The sequence below is a fragment of the Gastrolobium bilobum genome, unplaced genomic scaffold (genome assembly GCF_033153095.1).
Source record: "Gastrolobium bilobum isolate Gb01-03AN ecotype WA unplaced genomic scaffold, APGP_CSIRO_Gbil_v1 utg7986, whole genome shotgun sequence".
Taxonomy (NCBI): Eukaryota; Viridiplantae; Streptophyta; class Magnoliopsida; order Fabales; family Fabaceae; genus Gastrolobium; species Gastrolobium bilobum.
In genome coordinates, this window is record NW_026899159.1 from 346,893 (window position 1) to 363,836 (window position 16,944).

The window sequence follows — 16,944 nt, forward strand, 5'->3', positions numbered from 1 at the left end:
GACCAACATATGCAAGCATTGCTTCATCATGTGTCTCTGAATTACCCTAGTCTTTCTTTCGTTCAGGAAATAATTGTGGTTTGTTATGTATTGTTAATTTATCGTCGAAGCAATATTCTAGCTTTCTCGCCTATATTCAGAGTAATTAATATAGTTATATCTTGTATTGTGTCCTTTCGTCTTTGCTTAGGTTTTTTTGTCAACCATGGCACTTACACGTGGTTTCTCTTATGGGATTCATATTTCACTAGGAAGTAACGTAATTAATATATATGAGTTTAATTTTGTACTATGTACATGTTTTTATCCGTCCCTCTCTCTTTTTCTTTCGGATTATTGGTTTCAAGGTTTGAAGCTATTACAATTTACTTAAATATCATCCTCCTTTTACTTGATATTCAACAGGATAGAACAGTAGTATAATCGAGAAATGTAAAGCTTTTACTTCACACGAATACAATTTGGGACCATTGCCTTTGGTTATTTGGCCAAATGATGAGAGGGCAACATGGAAACTTAATTAATTATTTGAGCTTCAAACACAGGCCGTTTGAACCGGTCATAACTCATAGAAGTGAGTAATTTGTATTTGAGCTTCATGTGCTCTCGGGAGCATTTTGCGACAAGATATGTTTGTAGGTTCGGTCAAACCTAGGTTATTATATAGATATTTAGTTCATGCTTGATTTAATGTTTATCTATCCATGCTAAATCCACGTTCAGATGTAAATGGACTTTCATGTTCAAACCGACATACATGTTAAGTAAGATTTTAGTTAAAATGTGCTAGTGGGATTACAGCGCTGGTAATTTAAGTTGTATATGAATATTAATGTAAAGAGATCAAGCAGAAAAGGAAAAAGTTTTGCCAGAGTATTGATTTAAACAGGGACGTAGCTGAGATAGATTATAGTAAAAACATTTACTAATAGTATTGGGGAATATAATTTTTTTCTTAAAAACTAAAATAAAATCTAAACTCAAACAAAAAGCAGGGAAGATGGGTGTTCGGGGTACAGCCTCCCTCAAGTTACGCGAGGCTTCGTCTTGAACTTAAATTGTTGGATCTACCAATTAAATGACATACCCTAATCTTGTAATTAACGAGATGAATTTTCCTTCCCTTCAATATTTAATCATTAAAAATTGAGATTATTGATGTTAAAATATATATTTATTTTATCCAAAGCCCATTAGTCCATTACTATAAATAATTAATGTAGTTTGACCTTAGCTTCATTGATTAATGCCATACGATAATACTGGAAAATAAAAATGTACATACAATTATGGAGAAAGTTATATTTACAAACTCTTACAAACTACATTATATATTTTCAGAAGTAGACTAAATTACACTATGTACTTCTGGGGATATATAGTGTAATTTGTAAAAATTTGTAATTTTTTTTTTGTAAACGAATCATTTCCCAGTAATTATAATTAGTAATTGGATAACTTAAAAGGTTTTGCTAGTATTCTTAAAGAAGTTAAGGAGTATTTAGCATTTTTATTAAATATTTTTAATTATCTAAATAATAAAATGTTAAATATTGTTTAAGATTTGAATGTGTAGGAATCATGTTTTTATGTAATAACATTCCTTGACGAATTTTTAATGTCCAATAATTTAATTGGAGCATTTCAAAATGTTTTGACTTTAATGCTCAACTGCATTGGTCATCTAGTTCCCTAAGCATTACTCACAGACAGCAAATGTTCGCTGCTTGGAAACATGTGATCACATGAAGAAGAAAATTAGCGAAGGCTAGAGGAAAGAGAAAATGACTAACTGAGGGAGCATTTAAATAAGAGAAAGAAAAAAAATATGGCGCGCACACAAAGAATTACGCAACAGTGACCAAAGTTTCACTTTGTTAAATTTTTTATTCAAAATATCATGTGAATAACACGTGTCATAATTAACTATCACTTATAGCGAATTTCGTGGCCAATAATTTCGTGACACGTGACCATATTACATACCAAATTCGCTACCACTGGTAGCGAATTATGACACGTCAGCTTTTTCCTGTGAAAGTGTGCACGTGTTATAAAATCATTGGAGAACATAATTCGCCACCGGTCGTAGCGAATTACGCCCACGTGACAGTTTGGTAAAAAATACTATTCAAGTGACATTTAGATAAAACTTTTGCCCAAAAATAATATTTTGATCACTGTTCTAAGAATTACCTTCTCTATGCCCAGCGGAATTGGCAAAAAAATTAAAATAATGTTATTTAATTAAATAATTACGTATTTATTGCAGTTTTGGAAAAAATTACGGATCTATTGCACACTGTAACGCCTCTTTTGGGCGTCACATGTGACGCCTCACCCTAGGGGAAGACGCCCAAATGGGGCGTCTCTCGTGTGGCGTTGACACGTGTCACTTTTTTTTCCAAAAAAAATTAATTTAATCATAAAACTTCTAAAGGCCATAACTTTTGACTCGAGCATCCAAATCAGGTAATTTTTTTTTGATTCCACATAACTTTTTGAGATCTACGCAATGATATCTCATTTGATATATTTTATTTCTCACCAATAGTTTTTCAAATTATATGTATATTTGAGTTTAAATCAAAAATCAAATCTTTATTTTGTTTTCCTTATTAATAATAATTGTTACTTTTAATTTAAATCACACATCAAATCTTGATTTGTTTTTTTTTTTTTGGAGTTACTCTACCCTAATTATCTCTTTGAGACGAGTTGGCTCCCTCCGGTAACCCCACGAGCTTCGACTCTTTGAGCCGGCTATGGGATTAATCCGGAGTGCGGGGGAACGGAAACAGTGATGGCTAAAGGTTCAGCCCCCTCCCCAAGAATGCATTCAGCGGGAATCGAACACATATCCAACCTCACTAACTCAGCGCCAAGTTACCAACTGAGCTGCACCCATTGGGTAAATCTTGATTTGTTTTTTGTATTAAATCACAAACGCAGAACTCAGAGGCTTCTGAGTTTAAAAATGTGACACGTGCCAACACGTGTCAAAACGTAACACATCACCAATCACGTCTAAATTGGGTTTCAATCAAGAGGCAATAATGCCTAATTTAGGTAAATTTTTTTTTGAAAAACATTCATGAGAAATAAAATATATCAAATGAGATGTCATTGCGTAGATCTCGAAAAGTTATGTGGAATCAAAAAAGAATTACCTGATTTGGATACTCGAGTCAAAAGTTATGGCATTTAGAAGTTTTATGATTAAATTAAATTTTTTTTGGAAAAAAAAGTGACACGTGTCAACGCCACACAAGAGACGCCCCATTTGGGCATCTTCCCCTAGGGTGAGACGCCTCAATGAGGCGTCACATGTGACGCCCAAAAGAGGCGTGTGCATTAGATCCGTAATTTTTTCCAAAACTGCAATAAATACGTAATTATTTAATTAAATAACATTATTTTAATTTTTTTGCCTAGCGGAATTAGATAATAAATGTTGTTTATGCATTAATTTAATTTTATATTGTTAATGCCTTAGTTTAATATTATTTTAAATGATTAATGCTTTTATGACATTTGTTAATAATAACTTTTCATTTTTAATTTTTTTTGGTAAAGATAACTTTTCATTTTAATTTGTGAACTAAAAAACATTCACAAATCCCCAAAACAAAAAACAATCTGAATTTTAAATTAGTCTAGTACTGAATACTAGCTCAGACGGTCACTAGCATTCTCCGTAGATGTATCTAATATAATAATATATTTATATTATCTTTATTTTTATGGTTATTTTATTTCATATTTTTTTTCACTTTCGGGAAATGGAGTATATACTCCGGGAGCACTTATAATTAAGGGGGTGTTTGGTATGCGGAATTTTTCGAAATTCTAGAGAAATTGAATTTTTTTAAATTTACAGATATTATCATAAACTGAATGTAAAAATTATATTTTTGAAAATCGAGATTCCCAGCTAAAAAAAAAATTTCTCCTCTACCAAACACCCCATAAGAGTCCCATATTTTTATTTTCTAGTTCTATTTCATATAGAAAATAAGAAAATCTTATTTGTATTGATGTACTTCAGTTTAAAAATAGAATAGAAAATGTGTTCAGTCTTAGGGGTCGATGTATTCCATTAGAAATTGATGAGTTTCTTTAGGATCAATAAGATTTCTCATGTACTTATGCATGAAGTATCTTAGAGGATAATAAATTGTAAATTACTATTAGTGTAGACAAGAAGTGAGGTATGTCCATATTAACAACTAAAAGAGAGAGTAAAAAAAGTGCATATACGTCAGTTTAATCTCTTATTTATAGATGATTAATTAGTATATGAGTATTTCAACCACACAAAAAAATCTAGTATGTGAGAAATTTTGAATAAAGTACCTGACATCACATCTTACGTTCTTCACACGGCATAATCTCTGTTGTGCAGTAACATAAGGCATCTAATTTGTGAGCTAGGATATTCTAACTACTTATTTTTTCTACTACCACTCCACTGCCACTCTAATCACCATTTGATTAAAGGAAAAGTTGAATGAAGAGAGAAAAAAAAAATAACTTTTGAATCCAATGGTGATTAAAGTGGTAGTGGAGTGGTAGTAGAAAAAATAGGTAGTAGGAATATCCTACCTCCTAATTTGTACCAGCAGTTACATCAATGCGGGATACTTCCTTGTATAATAGTCCTCATAGAAGATAATAATAATCTCCCGGATTATAATCCGCACAGAGATAAGAAGAGTCTCCGGGAACATAATTCGCATAGAGGTCATAATAGTCTTCGGACACATAAGCTGCACAGAAATAACCATATTCTCCGGACACAAAAGCCCGCACAGTGAGAGCTATGTGCCCATGTCTGATCCGCTGAAAATATGGCAAAATTGATATCTCAATGTTCAAATTCTTCCACTATTTCCCTCTTAATTAATTAATTGCCCTACGTGGGATGTATGAATATGCGCTCATAAGTTGGGTGGGGTGTGTGGGGAGGTCACAATGTTATGTACTTCTCTTTTCTTTTATGTGGGAGTTAATTTGTGGACATTTAGGATTTATTATTATATGTACAGCTCATGGCCAACCATAGTTGGACCAAATGAAAATATACAAAGAAAAGAAAGAAACAAAGGAAGTATTATATTTGGAAGTCCCCTAAAATATAGAGACGGACGCCTTAGTTATTACTACCAGTACCAACCAAGACATTGTCATGCCATAGGGTCAAATTAATAATGGATTGATGTTATCAGTTTTTGGATTCGAAATTCGAATGAGAGAATGCTCTCAACTCTATTTCTCTACCTAGTTTCTAGTTATAGGGTGGTCCTCAACATAATTCCATCTGAAATATAAGTGCTATCTCTTTCGATAGCTGTGGTCTGTGAGTTCTTAAAGTAAGGCAGTGAGACTGTGAGAGAGCAAACAGGGTAGGTAAGATCAGAGCCAATACATCAATTTCACTAAATTATTGTAGTACACCAATCACACGTGAAATGAATCTTGTTGTGTTAAGATTTCACATCACCTCATGGATAAAAATTATGTTTTTCTTCTTTAACACATATACTCACAAGTCACAATTTTAAATATTTAAATATTTAATATCTATAAATTCTTTTTTACAAAGACAAAAGCAGAGAATCCATTGCGCCACTTTGGACAAATTTCTTATTCCTTGTGGTTGTTTAGTGCTTAACAAGGATGGGTAAGTTTGACCGGTATTAACTATGAACGCAAAAGTTTGGTGAAATTTTGAATGAAGAAGAAGGAACTGGCCCAGCCCCAGTTAACGATCTGCAGATGGCAAGAGGTTCCGTGTTACATTTACTAGTTCCAGTACTCTGGCAACTGACAAGCATGGTAATTGAATGATCGCATTGAATAAGAACCAGAGGCCTCGACAGTGGTAAATAACCATCACCTACTTTCTATTCTAGCATCTATTACATTACCTAACTAGTCAACCAGATTTCTAGTTATCTAATTGTGCTTTTTTTTTTTGAAAGCTATTCGGGGTAAAAGCCCCCCAAATTATATTGTTAATATTGTCTTATCTGTAATTAAATTTATATATTTATATAATGGAACTAACCTTTTTTCTACAACTGAAAAGAATATTATCTCATGTAATCTCAAACCGATGTCGTTTCATGGGTTAAAAAAAATTATAAGATATTTTAATAAAATTTATGATACAAGAAAAAAACAAATTTTTTAAGATATATCCTGTATTTTTTTTTCTATGGTTTGTTATGTGTTGCTTATGGTCGAAGCATTCTAGCTTTCTCGCCTGTTAAGAGTAATACAGTTGTTTCCAAAAAAAAAGTGAGTAATATAGTAATATCTCGTGGCGGAGCAAGGCAAAATTTTTAGCCCATGCCAATCTATCACAACTTTAATGTACAAAAAAACTTTCATCTCCTATAAAGTCGTAGCCAGTGCCAAGCAACAAAGTTGTAAACTATAATTATAGTTCTTGACGTTCACTTTCCAAAGTATCATCTCCAACTAGCCAGTGCCTAAACACTAGCTGAAGGCAACGTGCAGTTACTATCTTGTATTGTGTCCTTTCTTCTTTGATTAGGTTTTTGGTCAACCATGGCACTTACACGTGGTTTTCTTATGAGATTCATATTTCATTAAGAAGTAACGTAATCAGTACATGTGAGTTTAATTTTGTATTAGCTAGGTACATATGTTTTTATCTGTCCCTCTCTCTCTCTCTCTTTTCTTTTGGGTTATATTGGTTTCAAGGTTTGAAGCTATTACAGTTTAGCTAAATTACACTTTTCCCTTGTATCATATACCTATTATTTTTTAAAACAAAAATCAAACACATTCATTTTTATTATTTTTCTTATTTTTTTAATTCAAAAATTTTAAGTGTAGGAGGAAATGTACGATTTTAGATGTAGATATTTACTATAGTTGTATTTTATATGCATATGCATGGTCAAGGATTCTCAAGGCAGAGTCAAGTATATGCATCCATTTATGTAGTCTTGAGTTAGAAAAACCATGTTACCGAAGCTCAGTTTGAAAACTTTGCTGGCAAAATTTACCAGGATCGCTACCTCCCACCAAATAATAGTATTGTTGTTTTTCGCTAATAAATGTGGGGTTTTAGGAATATAAGATCTTGGCTTGATAATCAGCATTTATTTGTCTAATTTTCAAGGTTGATCACGGTTCCTGTTTAGAAAGTGTTTTTTAACATCTCATCTTCTTATAAGCAAAAAATATGTAAACAAAATTTTACAAAAACTCTTATAACTAAAAAAACATTTTTTATAATGAAAAAAAATTAGAAGCTAAAAGCTCTTAGAAATAATTTTTTTTAAGTTATATCAGTTTTTTTTTGAAATGAACATATTATTTTTTGAAAGAAATAACTTTTTAATAATTTTTAAACTAAATTTTTTATATAATAATCAAACAGTTTGTAACTTTATTTTAACTTTAACTTAAAAATAATTTTTAATTTAAAAAAAGGTGCCAAATATGTTTTTAATATCTGTCTATCTTGGCATGTAATTTTTCTTGCTGGCCTTTTATAGAATTAAAAAAAAAAAATGCAAACTTAAGGTTGAAAAAGGTAGATTAAAGCGGATAACCGCATCAGTCAACAAGATATAATCCACGGGTTGAGCTAACAATGTTAAAATAATATAATCTGATAAAATATGTGGATTGAACTAACAATATTTTTTTTCCAACTTAACTCAATAGTTAAAAATTATCATAATTCTGTTTACAAAAAAAATAAAAAAAAATTATCATAATTCCACACCAAAAAATTATATTTTTCTTTTTTTAATTCACATAAATATTAATTTAAAATAAATATCCGGATATATATATATATATATATATATATATATATCTTAGTAATAATTATTTTAAAACATTTATTATAAATTAATTTATGTTTTTTAGTATAAGTTAAACAAACAATTAATTAAATTAATATTTTCACTTTAATTATATGAATAAATAAATAATAAAACTAAAAGACTACCCTGAATAACTTGTATAGGCCTAGGCCAACAATTTTATAATTATTTAAATAAAGAGAAAATATTTGTTATTTTAAAGTATATAATTTTGTATCATTTTAAATTAAAAAACCTATATTTTGGTATTTATTTATGGGAATAATTTTTTTAAAATTATTATAGAAAAATTTGTCTAATGTTCACCAAAATAATGTAATTTTGGGTTGAAAGGTTAAAAATTTAAAATGATAAAGACTATTATAACCCTGAAATAAATTAAAATTACAAACACACCATGATTTTTGTTTCAAAACAACGTCGTTGATGAACATTAAACAAAATTTTCTAAAATAACTTTAGAAAAAACAAACCATTTATTTATTAACCTTTTACATTTTCTCTTCTCTCTCAAGATTAGGAGAAAAGAGAAATAGAAAATATTATGGAGCAGATAGAATATAAAATTTCAATTAATATACACTAAAATATTTTCGTTTCGCTTAAAATGACAAAAAAATATATCATTTAAAATGACAAGCATTTAACCCAAAAGAATTATATCATTTAAAATGACAAGCATTTAATCCAACGGATGATATAGTTGGTAAATGGGTTGTGCTTAAGGAGCGAACTGTTGACTGAGAGGTGTAGATTAGCAACTCAGGTGTTTGAATTATTTTATATTTTCAATTTAATTCTTAAATTGATTTATGTATGTAGTTTAATCCTAATTTATAAAATTCATAGCACTTTAATTTTTTCAATTCATTTAGTCTCCAAGAAAGACTCACTTGATATTAATTTTGTAAATCTAGGGATTAATTCGAATGCATATATAAATTCGAAGAACAAAGATATAATTGCATAACAGACACTGGATTTAAAAATTCCCTATATTAGGATACCCAAAATAAAAATAAAAATCCCTTTACTGGGCTGGACCTGGGAGTGTCAGTATGCAAAAATAGAAGGCCCATTTGAAACTTGTGATATAAAGTTGAATGAATGGGCTCAATAAAAAGAAATAAAAAAGCGCTTTCTCCATCGCCGGTTTAACTTGAGCACAAAGCCAAGTAAATCGTATTATTCTAACATTCTCGATTTTCTCTCTCAACTTTGAGTATCGCGATTACGAATCCTAAAGAATGGGACAAGGTACTCCCGGTGGTTTGAACCGGCAAGGTCTTCCGGGGGACCGGAAACCCGACGGAAGCGACAAGAAGGACAAGAAGTTTGAGCCAGCGGCGCCGCCGGCACGTGTGGGCCGCAAGCAGCGGAAGCAGAAGGGTCCGGAAGCGGCGGCTCGGTTGCCGACGGTGACGCCGCTGTCGAAGTGCAAGCTGAGGTTGCTAAAACTGGAGCGAATCAAGGACTACCTGTTGATGGAGGAGGAGTTCGTGGCGAACCAGGAGCGACTCAAGCCCCAGGAGGAGAAGGCCGAGGAAGACAGATCCAAGGTCGATGACCTTAGGGGTTCGCCTATGAGCGTTGGTAACCTCGAAGAGCTCATCGACGAGAACCACGCCATTGTTTCTTCTTCGGTGGGGCCTGAGTACTATGTTGGCATCTTGTCTTTTGTTGATAAGGATCAGCTCGAGCCTGGATGTGCAATTTTGATGCATAACAAGGTAGGTTTTGCTGCTAATTTGTTAATTTTTTTTTTAAATTTTTTGTTTCGCGTTTTGATTTAATACCTGAAGCTTATGATAAATTTTAGGTCTAGGGTTTAGTGGATAAATTAGATATTGTTGTTGGGCGAATGGTTCGGGTTTTAAGATTTTAGACTGAATTGGTGGAGGTTAAAGATATTATGCTGTAGTACGATTAAATGAACTTGTACAGACACATGAAAGTTGGTTTTGATTATTACGTAGGTGGAAAATTTGGAAAGAAAATCACTACGTTCTTGCTAGGCACAACATAAATGTGGGACGGTTGAAAGTCAAGTGAAACTTATTTACCCTCCATTGCATATAATTTGGCCGCTGTTATAGCATGAAAGTGAATCGAAAGTGAAGAGTGGAGTGGAGTTGTGTGTTGTATATAAGTTAAAACATACAATTGCAACTTTAGCTGGGAAAGAACTGCTACATTGCACCTCTGGGTACAAGACTTGTCTAGGCACATGTTTGGTTTTGATTAATGTTTAGGGAAAAATCAATTTTTTATCAAAGGCTGTCTCATTAAGGTTTTGATTGTAAACTGTTTTGAAAACAAAATAAGTTAGTCAAAGATTTAATAATTTGACTATATCTTGAACTCTTAACACATTTAATAATTTTTTATATGATGATATTGTATTAACAAGTACTAAAAGATTCATAGACAATGGTGCTTGTTGAAATGTAATGGATACAATTTGTGTTTTTTTTTTTGTTGGGGGGTGGGGTTATGAATTTTAAAAATATTTTAGTGTGCTTTTTTCTCACAATAGTCCAGACTTTAGAGACATGTGTATAGTTCATGGAGGGACAAATATATAATAAATTCTGGGTTGTTTGGCGAGAGAAATGAATGATTGAATGTCATTTGGCATACCTTATGTACTAACTCTGACGATTGTTGATTGTGTTTAAGAATGAGTTTAATGTGTTTCTCTTTATCAATAGCTATGCATCTCTAAATTGACATGATATTACCCCCTCAAGCTGAAATCATTTCTCAACTTATCTATAAACCATTTTAACAAGCACCATTATCTATGAAATTTTTAGATGGTGGGAAAAGTTGCGAGTGAATTTTTTTTTTTGAAAAATATTTTCTTTGGGAACAAGTGCGACACTGAGGTGGAAGAATTGTTGTCCGTGTAATTAAGTCAGTAATCTCTTCTTGTACTGTTGATATGATTAGATGCATGAGATATAATGGTTCTTATCATATATGTTTCTTTACCAGGTTCTTTCTGTTGTTGGGCTGCTTCAAGATGAAGTTGATCCAATGGTCTCCGTCATGAAGGTTGAGAAGGCTCCTTTGGAATCATATGCTGACATTGGTGGTTTAGATGCCCAGATACAGGAAATTAAAGAAGCAGTTGAGCTTCCCCTGATACATCCTGAACTGTATGAAGACATTGGTATCAAGCCTCCTAAGGGGGTCATTTTATATGGAGAACCTGGAACTGGGAAGACGTTACTTGCAAAGGTGTGCATTATGTGTTTCTTATTGGGCGTTGGAATAAATTTCAACATCTTATGTTTTTCGTTTTCTCCGTTGACTCTCTTTTCCTTTAAGTTGTGCATGCTTCACAACATGTGTGAAGTATAAATTATTTGCATTCTATCTGTTATCTTCAATATAGCAACCATCCTGCTATCTGCATTCGTGCTGTAACCGTTCTGCGCTCATATCTGGGATTGACTAATGTGGTTTTAATTTTTTGTATGTGTTCAACAAGAGTTATATTAAGAAATCTATGAATGCATATGCCATCCTAACACCTTAAGATTTCTCATGTCTACTTGCACAAAAATAGATTTGTGTGATTGTCTGATTTGTATGGTTTGTGGAATACAAAGTATTTTTTAATTGTCTTTGTCTGCAATCTGCATTAACTATCATGTTACTTTCCTGAAATTCTGTTATTTGTTAGCTATTAGTCAGTGGCTTTATGGGTACTGGAGGACACTTTGTAAAACTTCTGTTTTGGACTTCTAGCTCTTCATAATCTATGTATGAAAGAAAATTGCTTTTGGCTGTTAAGATGAAAACGTATTATTGATGAAATTGATACTAAAAAGATGTCATAGATATGAAAAAATACTTTGATATGAACTGAAAGTTTTTCCTGCCACTCAGCATCTGCGCTGTGAGTATGTAACAGTTAACTGTGGCTTATATTATATTGCTGTCAGAGATGCATGTAACAAAGTGGTTTTGGTCCTTCCTGTGTGGGAGTGTGCATGTTTTAACAGTGGTTTGTCACATGTTAACCGATCATTAGGCTACTATTATATTGATATTGTAGAAGCCTTGAACATCTCATATCAAATTGTTAATTACTGACAGCTGCTTGGCATCATTTAATCACTTCTAAAACCAAGTTGAAAAGTAATTGTTTGCATTTAGAAAAAGCACCTAACAAAACCGGGGGTGATTTTTCTCTTTTGAATCCGGTGTAAGGTTAAGAAGTCTTACTCCTTATCTCAGTTGTCGATTTCTGTCCATCTGATGATTGTAGTTTATTGAGTTATATTTTTATTATTTTTTCCAAATAAGTTATAGCTGTTAGATGCACGGAAATCATCGGCTGAAATGAGGAGTAGGATTTCTTAATCTTATACTGAATTTAGAAAATCCTCCTTCATTCATGTATATATATATATATATATATATATATACACAAGAAAAAATATACTGAAAAAACTTCTGAATATAATAAATTCGAATAACTAATAACATGTGAGAACAATAAAATAGAAATGTGTAGGGAATAAATTTCACCAATAAGTATGACAAACTTAAGGGATCATATCATAAGCTTCGTAACAAAGTAGAAACTAACCGAGAAGTGAGAAGAAATGGAAAGAAAGCGAGAGAGCAGGGGCAATTAGAAGCACAGACTGAGAGAGGAGCAAAGAGGAATTAATGGCCTGAGAGAACAAAGAGAAACAGGGAGAACAGAAAAAAGAAACGCACAGAACATAAAAAGAGAAGGTACAAATGGACGGAGAGTTTACTTAAGAAAAATAGAGATCACACAATTGTGGGAGATGGAGCTCTTGTGCTTGAAATGGGCTGGACAGGTCACAATTGCTTGAGATGGTGGATGTGGAGTTTATTTGATTTTGCAGAAGTTGTGTTCTGAGTCCCCCTTTTAAATACAAAAGCTTCTGTTAAGAAAAAAAAAAAAGTCCAAACACACTCTTTTTGCCATGATCTGCCATGGTGCCTTGGTAGCAGAAGTTGTGTTCTGAGTCCCTTTTAAATACAAAAGCTTCTGTTAAGAAAAAAAAGTCTGATCCCACTCTTTTTGCCATGTTCCGCCATGTTGCCTTGGTAGCAGCAGCTTCCATTTTCCTTCACTCAAACCGCAACACTGTTGGTGTCTAATGTTGTTTTTTTCAAATTCCGCTATGCCATGGCAGCTATTTGACAACACTGATAGTACATGATCTTTACTAAAATTGCAGTTCAACTTGTGTGTAGTTATGAATCACATTTATTGCGCCATGTGTTACTGTATCTTCTAAAGATTTTATCATTGCTTGTGATGTACTACACTCTGCAAAATCAGTTTGGTCTAATACAGAGACCTTTTTGCTTTCAGGCTGTGGCAAACTCAACATCAGCAACATTCTTACGTGTTGTTGGTAGTGAATTGATACAAAAATATTTGGGAGATGGTCCAAAACTTGTGAGGGAACTTTTTCGAGTGGCTGATGATCTTTCCCCTTCTATTGTCTTCATTGATGAAATTGATGCAGTTGGTACAAAGAGGTGAGTTGAACTCAACTTTAGGAGTTACTGGGTGGTATGAATTTTTCTGTCCTTTCTTGAATGTGGTTTGTTGTTTTTGTGAGGGTAGTGTGGGACTGGTGGAGGAGTGATATCTTGGATCACTTCTTAGTATTATATTCTTGTATGCTGTGCAGGTACGATGCTCACTCAGGTGGAGAACGTGAGATTCAAAGGACTATGTTGGAGTTGTTGAATCAGTTAGATGGTTTTGATTCAAGAGGTGATGTAAAAGTGATTCTTGCAACCAACAGAATTGAAAGCCTTGATCCAGCTTTGCTGCGACCTGGTCGAATAGACAGGAAGATTGAATTTCCTCTCCCTGATATCAAAACAAGGAGACGTATTTTCCAGGTAGGCATGACTAATTGGTAAAAACAACACTCCAGATTATGTTTTTCCTATTCACTGTGATATCTTAAATTCTTAATATGCATATTGTGCTTAATCGTATAACTAAAAGGTCTTATAATTATGAAATTTAGATACACACATCAAGGATGACATTAGCTGATGATGTCAACTTAGAAGAATTTGTTATGACTAAGGATGAGTTCTCTGGAGCTGATATAAAAGCAATATGTACTGAAGCTGGTTTGCTTGCTCTCCGAGAACGCCGTATGAAGGTTAGAAGTAACTTCTATATTTTTGTACAATTATTGGCCAAAACAATGTGATCCTGTGGAAATTTGTTATGGTACCTAGTTGTTGTTTGAATTATGAGTAGTGCTGATAAGCACAATTTTATGAGATACCAAACTTTCTCAGCCTAATTGTGAATGAAAGTGGCAGGAAAAAATTGGAGAGGGTTGAGATGCTAGAAAATTTTTTAGGAAATGGAATTGGAAAAGAATCCCCTTAAATCTATCTTATTTAGAGAGAAAGTACACACACACAGTATCAGAGTAGCCAATCATAGTGCCGCTGTCGTGCTGTGGTGGAGCATCACACCTACCGGCTACTACAAGGAACTCAGCGCCGCGTGGACAGTAGCTGACCAACAAGTGGTGTTGATCTGATTCAGTCCCATCCTTCTTCCATTAGTAAGCCATTTTTTAGTGTTACTTCAGAACCATTTTATGGTTAGAAACCCTTTTTACCTTGGACAAAACCCAGTTGCCCCTCCCCTCAATTTTCAGTCCACATGTTTTCTGTTGCCCTTCTGGCCAGCCATGCATTTTCTGGCCAAGGTCTGAACTTCAATTTGCGGTCCCTGTCCTTCCTTTCCTGTGTTTCTGTTTTCCTCTTCCGTGCTCTGGTTTTCTTATCCCCTGTTCACATTCCTTGTGGTATGATATAATTGTCCCAATCAGTGTTTTTATCTCAGAACTTCTTACATAATTTCTTTCTTTATTTATTTAATTATTTTCCCGTTTAATCAGTGTTTTTTTTTTCTATCTCTATTTTCACTTCATTTATATATATATATATATATGGGTAAAGTGTGTGTCATTTTAAAGGATGTAAAGTTGTGTCATTTTAAGTGAGAGAAAGAGATAGATAAAGGAGGAGAGAGAGTGGACAAAAAAAAATAAAGGTGTGGGTCTCACCTCTTTGTGAGAGTGAAAGGATGTAAGTTGTGTCATTTAAAATGACAAACACTTTTCCCTATATATATATATATATATTGTAAAGGTGTGGTTGATTTGACGTGAGTTAAAGTTGATGACTCCTTTGTTACTAATTTGTTTAGTTATGCCTTAGATTAATAATGATTGTCTTTAAATTTTTATTTTTCAGAATTTATGTGTAGTATAAATTATATGCATTCTATCTGTATTTTTGGCATAGTAATCATCCCTTTATCCTCTTATCCTGCCATAGTGCTTTTGGGGATGGCCACTCGATGCTGCCATTATGGTTTTAATTTTTTGTGTTGTGTTAAACTAGATTTGTTATATTTAGAAATCTGTGAATGCCATCTTAACACCTTAAATACTATAAGGGCTCGTTTGGTGGTCAGGATAAAGAGGACAGGATGGGATAGGCTATCATATCCTACTCTTATTATCCATTGCTTGGTGAACCAATAGGATATGATAAGTTTATCCTGGCTCATTTTATCTTGTCTGAAGTAGGATAAGCTATTCTAAGGGGAAACTTGGGTTAGGAATGGATAGAATAAGATAGCAAATGTCACATCCCTCTAATTCCAAATATAGCTCAATGTTGTTATCCTACAAATTTTGGTGGGCATGTGAGGGTCAACCCTTGCCACCAACCAACCACTGCTGCCAGCAATCGGCCACCTCTACCACCCATTATTGCCATTATCATCGCCACCGATTATCACCATGAGCTATTAGCTACCACTATTGTCATCGGCTACCACCACTGCCCATTAGCCCCCTATAATTTTCACTTGTCACTACTGGCTCCGACACCACCACTTCCACCTGCCACCATCGCACCAACCACCACCACTGTTGTCGTCACCATTGGCCACCGCCATAGCCATCAGTTAATCACCACAACCGCCACCGATCACCGCTTGCTTATCTAGTGCACATCAAACACAGGAGAAGATATTAGCTTATCGGTCATATATCTTATCCTACTTTTATCGGGTCCTCTTATCATATCCATTCCTAACCTATCCAGTCCACCAAACGGGTCCTAAAAAGCAAAAGTAAAAACCAGTAAGTATTGGTGGATGAAGGCCACCTGTTATTCCCTGCCCCTGAGAATAAAGAAATAAAATACAATTTCTTGGCTGTTTCCACTTTTCCCTCTATTACAAATAATCTAGACTCGATATTACTGTTCCTACTATCTTCTTTACTAGAGCAGGATTTCAGTGAATCGAATCTGTCAATTTGCTTTTAATACTGGAGCAAAAGAAATGTGCCAATGAAAGTCAAGAAATATAATTTATTTAGGTCAAGTCAGCAAATTTTTTGATTTAGAATCACGTGGTGAAAATTTCATTGGTGTATGTTGGAAGCACCAAGCTTGCTTTTGTAGATATGCATGATCTTACTTTGCATTTCATTGGGCCAAATTTTACTCTATTTTGACGTGATTTCTATTTTACGGGTCAAGGTCTTCTGCTTTTTGGTATGCGATTTTCTATATTCTATTTTTTTTTGTAAGTAAATTCTATTTTGTTTTTACCTTATTATTTGAGGGATGTGTATATGCGTGTTTTTCCCCTCCTCAATACCCAAATGTTTTTATCTTTGTTCCTCAGGTGACGCATGCCGACTTTAAGAAGGCAAAGGATAAAGTTATGTTCAAGAAGAAAGAAGGGGTGCCAGAAGGACTGTATATGTGATATATCATCCTCAGTTATACCTGGCCGTCTTTCCTTTGTTACGGTCGCTTTCCTATTGTTCTGTGAGCAGATGTTATTCGTTTGTGTTTTGAATTATGTATGTTAAAATGGGATTATAATCTCGACTAAAGTTCAGTATAATTTTCTTTAATTTCAAAGATCTAGGACAATTTTCCATGATCATGATATTAACTAATTACCTTTTAAGATTATTTCTGACTTGCCTTCCTAGTTATACAATAG

The 16,944-nt window shown here is 33.5% G+C and overlaps 1 protein-coding gene across 1 annotated transcript; it reads left to right on the forward strand.

Annotated features, from left to right (window-relative positions):
* Window positions 1–9,028: 9,028 nt before the first annotated feature.
* LOC133287835 (26S proteasome regulatory subunit 4 homolog A-like) lies at window positions 9,029–16,878 on the forward strand. Its single transcript, XM_061485519.1, has 6 exons — window positions 9,029–9,601; window positions 10,869–11,114; window positions 13,240–13,409; window positions 13,565–13,781; window positions 13,913–14,053; window positions 16,618–16,878. The coding sequence occupies exons 1-6, from the start codon at window positions 9,119–9,121 to the stop codon at window positions 16,699–16,701; spliced, it is 1,341 nt and encodes a 446-aa protein (XP_061341503.1). The 5' UTR covers window positions 9,029–9,118; the 3' UTR covers window positions 16,702–16,878.
* Window positions 16,879–16,944: the final 66 nt, after the last annotated feature.